General features: G+C 64.8%; 1 protein-coding gene across 1 annotated transcript; it reads left to right on the top strand.

Annotated features, from left to right (window-relative positions):
* The first annotated feature begins 1,857 nt into the window (after positions 1 to 1,857).
* LOC103906316 (gap junction delta-2 protein) lies at positions 1,858 to 2,794 on the top strand. Its single transcript, XM_009288189.1, has 2 exons — positions 1,858 to 1,892; positions 1,972 to 2,794. The coding sequence occupies exons 1-2, from the start codon at positions 1,858 to 1,860 to the stop codon at positions 2,792 to 2,794; spliced, it is 858 nt and encodes a 285-aa protein (XP_009286464.1).
* The last annotated feature ends 116 nt before the right edge of the window (positions 2,795 to 2,910 follow it).

The following is a 2,910-nucleotide window of genomic DNA, read 5'->3' as shown; positions in this document are numbered from 1 at the left end:
GTTTTGGGCCCCAGCGGCCCCCGCTGAGATGCAGAGAGGGGAGAGGGGACGGGAGAAGGTCCCCGCGTGTCCCCCGCCAGTGGCACATCCTGCACCCCAGCTCCTGAAGGGCGCCTGGGGGTGAGCTCCGACCTGCCATGGGGCGCACAGGTGCTGGGGTCCCGCAGGCCCCCCCCCCCCCGCCCTTCCCCCCCCCCTGACAGAGCCACAGCCCCGGGGGATGAGTATCGACAGGCACCCACGGCCCTGGGATGGGTCAAGGTCAGGGGCGGCGGCACGTGGGGAAACAGGGCCTGGGAAGCACCCGGGGGGTCCAGGTTCAACCCCCGTGTCCGGGTTCCGGAAGGTCCCATGTGCCTGGGTAGGACCTGGGGGCCCAGGTCCAGGTCAGACCCACGTGGCCTGGTTTGACCCGTGTGTCCCGGTTCGACCCACGTATTCGGGTGCCCGCACAGGACCCACCTGTCCAGGTCCAACCCACGTGTCCGGGGTCCAGGTAGGACCCACGTGGCCTGGTTTGACCCGGGTGTCCCAGTTCGACCCACGTATCCAGGTGCCCACATAGGACCCACATGTCCGGGTCCAACCCACGTGTCCAGGGTCCAGGTAGGACCCACATATCCGGGTTAGACCCGCATGTCCAGGTCGGACCCACGTGTCCAGGTTAGACCCACGTGGCCCGCTTTGACTCACGTGTCCCAGTGCGACCCATGTATTCGGGTGCCTGCCTAGGACCCACATGTCCGGGTCCAACCCACGTGTCCGGGTCCAACCCACGTGTCCAGGTTAGACCCACGTGGCCTGGTTTGACTCGTGTGTCCTGGTTTGACCCACGTATTCAGGTGCCTGCCTAGGACCCACGTGTCCAGGTCCAAGCCACGTGTCCGGGCTCCAGGTAGGACCCAGGTCTCCAGGTCCAACCCACGTGTCCAGGGTCCAGGTAGGACCCAGGTCTCCAGGTCCAACCCACGTATTTGGGTTCACATAGGACCCACGTGTCCGGGTCCAACCCACGTGTCCGGGTCCAACCCACGTGTCCAGGGTCCAGGCAGGACCCACATATCCGGGTTAGACCCGCATGTCCAGGTCGGACCCACGTGTCCAGGGTCCAGGCAGGACCCACATATCCGGGTTAGACCCGCATGTCCAGGTCGGACCCACGTGTCGAGGTTAGACCCACGTGGCCCGCTTTGACTCACGTGTCCCAGTGCGACCCATGTATTCGGGTGCCTGCCTAGGACCCACATGTCCGGGTCCAACCCACGTGTCCAGGTCCAAGCCACGTGTCCGGGCTCCAGGTAGGACCCAGGTCTCCAGGTCCAACCCACGTATTTGGGTTCACATAGGACCCACGTGTCCAGGGTCCAGGTAGGACCCACGTGTCCAGGTCCAACCCACGTGTCCAGGTCCAACCCACGTGTCCAGGTCCAAGCCACGTGTCCGGGCTCCAGGTAGGACCCAGGTCTCCAGGTCCAACCCACGTATTTGGGTTCACATAGGACCCACGTGTCCGGGGTCCAGGTAGGACCCAGGTCTCCAGGTCCAACCCACGTGTCCGGGGTCCAGGTAGGACCCACGTGTCCAGGGTCCAGGTAGGACCCACGTGTCCAGGTTAGACCCACGTGGCCCGCTTTGACTCACGTGTCCCAGTGCGACCCATGTATTCGGGTGCCTGCCTAGGACCCACGTGTCCAGGTCCAAGCCACGTGTCCGGGCTCCAGGTAGGACCCAGGTCTCCAGGTCCAACCCACGTGTCCAGGTCCAAGCCACGTGTCCGGGCTCCAGGTAGGACCCAGGTCTCCAGGTCCAACCCACGTGTCCAGGTTGGATCCATGTGACTGGGTCCAGATAGGACCCATGTGGCTGGGTAGGACCCACGTGTCCAGGTCCAGGTAGGAGCCACGTGTCCGGGTCCAACCCACATGTCCGGGTCCGGTCGATCGCACCTCCTCCTTCCCTCCTCTCGAGCAGGATCCTGCTGACGGTGGTGGTGATCTTCCGCATCCTGATCGTGGCCATCGTGGGAGAGACAGTGTACGAGGACGAGCAGACCATGTTCATGTGCAACACGCTGCAGCCGGGCTGCAACCAGGCGTGCTACGACAAGGCCTTCCCCATCTCCCACATCCGCTACTGGGTCTTCCAGATCATCCTGGTCTGCACCCCCAGCCTCTGCTTCATCACCTACTCGGTCCATCAGTCGGCCAAGCAACGGGAACGGCGCTACTCCTTCCTCTACCCGCTGCTGGAACGGGACGGCCGCGAAACCAAGAAGACCAAGACGGTCAACGGGGTGCTGGCACCCAGCCCCGAGGGGGGCTGCAAGGAGGAACCCGACTGCCTGGAGGTGAAGGAGCTGCCCGGCCCGCCGCCGCGGCCCCCCCGCAGCTCCAAAGCCAAGCGCCAAGAGGGCATCTCCCGTTTCTACATCATCCAGGTGGTCTTCCGCAACGCCCTGGAGATCGGCTTCCTGGCTGGGCAGTATTTCCTCTACGGATTCAACGTGCCGGCCATCTTCGAGTGCGATCGTTACCCTTGCGTCAAGGAGGTGGAGTGTTACGTCTCGCGGCCCACCGAGAAGACCGTTTTCCTGGTCTTCATGTTCGCCGTCAGCGGCGTTTGCGTCCTCCTCAACCTGGCCGAGCTCAACCACTTGGGTTGGCGCAAGGTCAAGGCCGCTGTCCGGGGGGTGCAAGCGCGTCGCAAGTCGCTGGGGGAGGTGCGCAAAAAGGACCTTTCCCCCCCGGCCCCTGCACTTGGCCGGACGCAGTCCAGCGAGTCTGCCTACGTCTGAGCGGGGGAGCGGTGCTGCACACCCCCCCTCCCCCCCAAATCGCCGGGGTCCCCCCTCCCCGCCTCCGGTTTGCCGCAAGGGCTGACGCCGCATCTCGGCGTTGATCGACCTCTTCA

This window comes from Aptenodytes forsteri, unplaced genomic scaffold, assembly GCF_000699145.1.
Source record: "Aptenodytes forsteri isolate BGI_AS27 unplaced genomic scaffold, ASM69914v1 Scaffold553, whole genome shotgun sequence".
In the NCBI taxonomy this organism is placed as follows: domain Eukaryota; kingdom Metazoa; phylum Chordata; class Aves; order Sphenisciformes; family Spheniscidae; genus Aptenodytes; species Aptenodytes forsteri.
This window is presented reverse-complemented; position numbering and strand designations above follow the sequence as displayed.

Bases quoted from the DNA above. Each gene is read 5' to 3' on its own strand.
- LOC103906316 (XM_009288189.1), top strand. From the start codon at position 1,858: ATGTGGCTGGGTAGGACCCACGTGTCCAGGTCCAG. The intron at 1,893-1,971 runs GTAGGAGCCACG...CCTCTCGAGCAG, and splicing joins ACCCACGTGTCCAGGTCCAG to GATCCTGCTGACGGTGGTGG.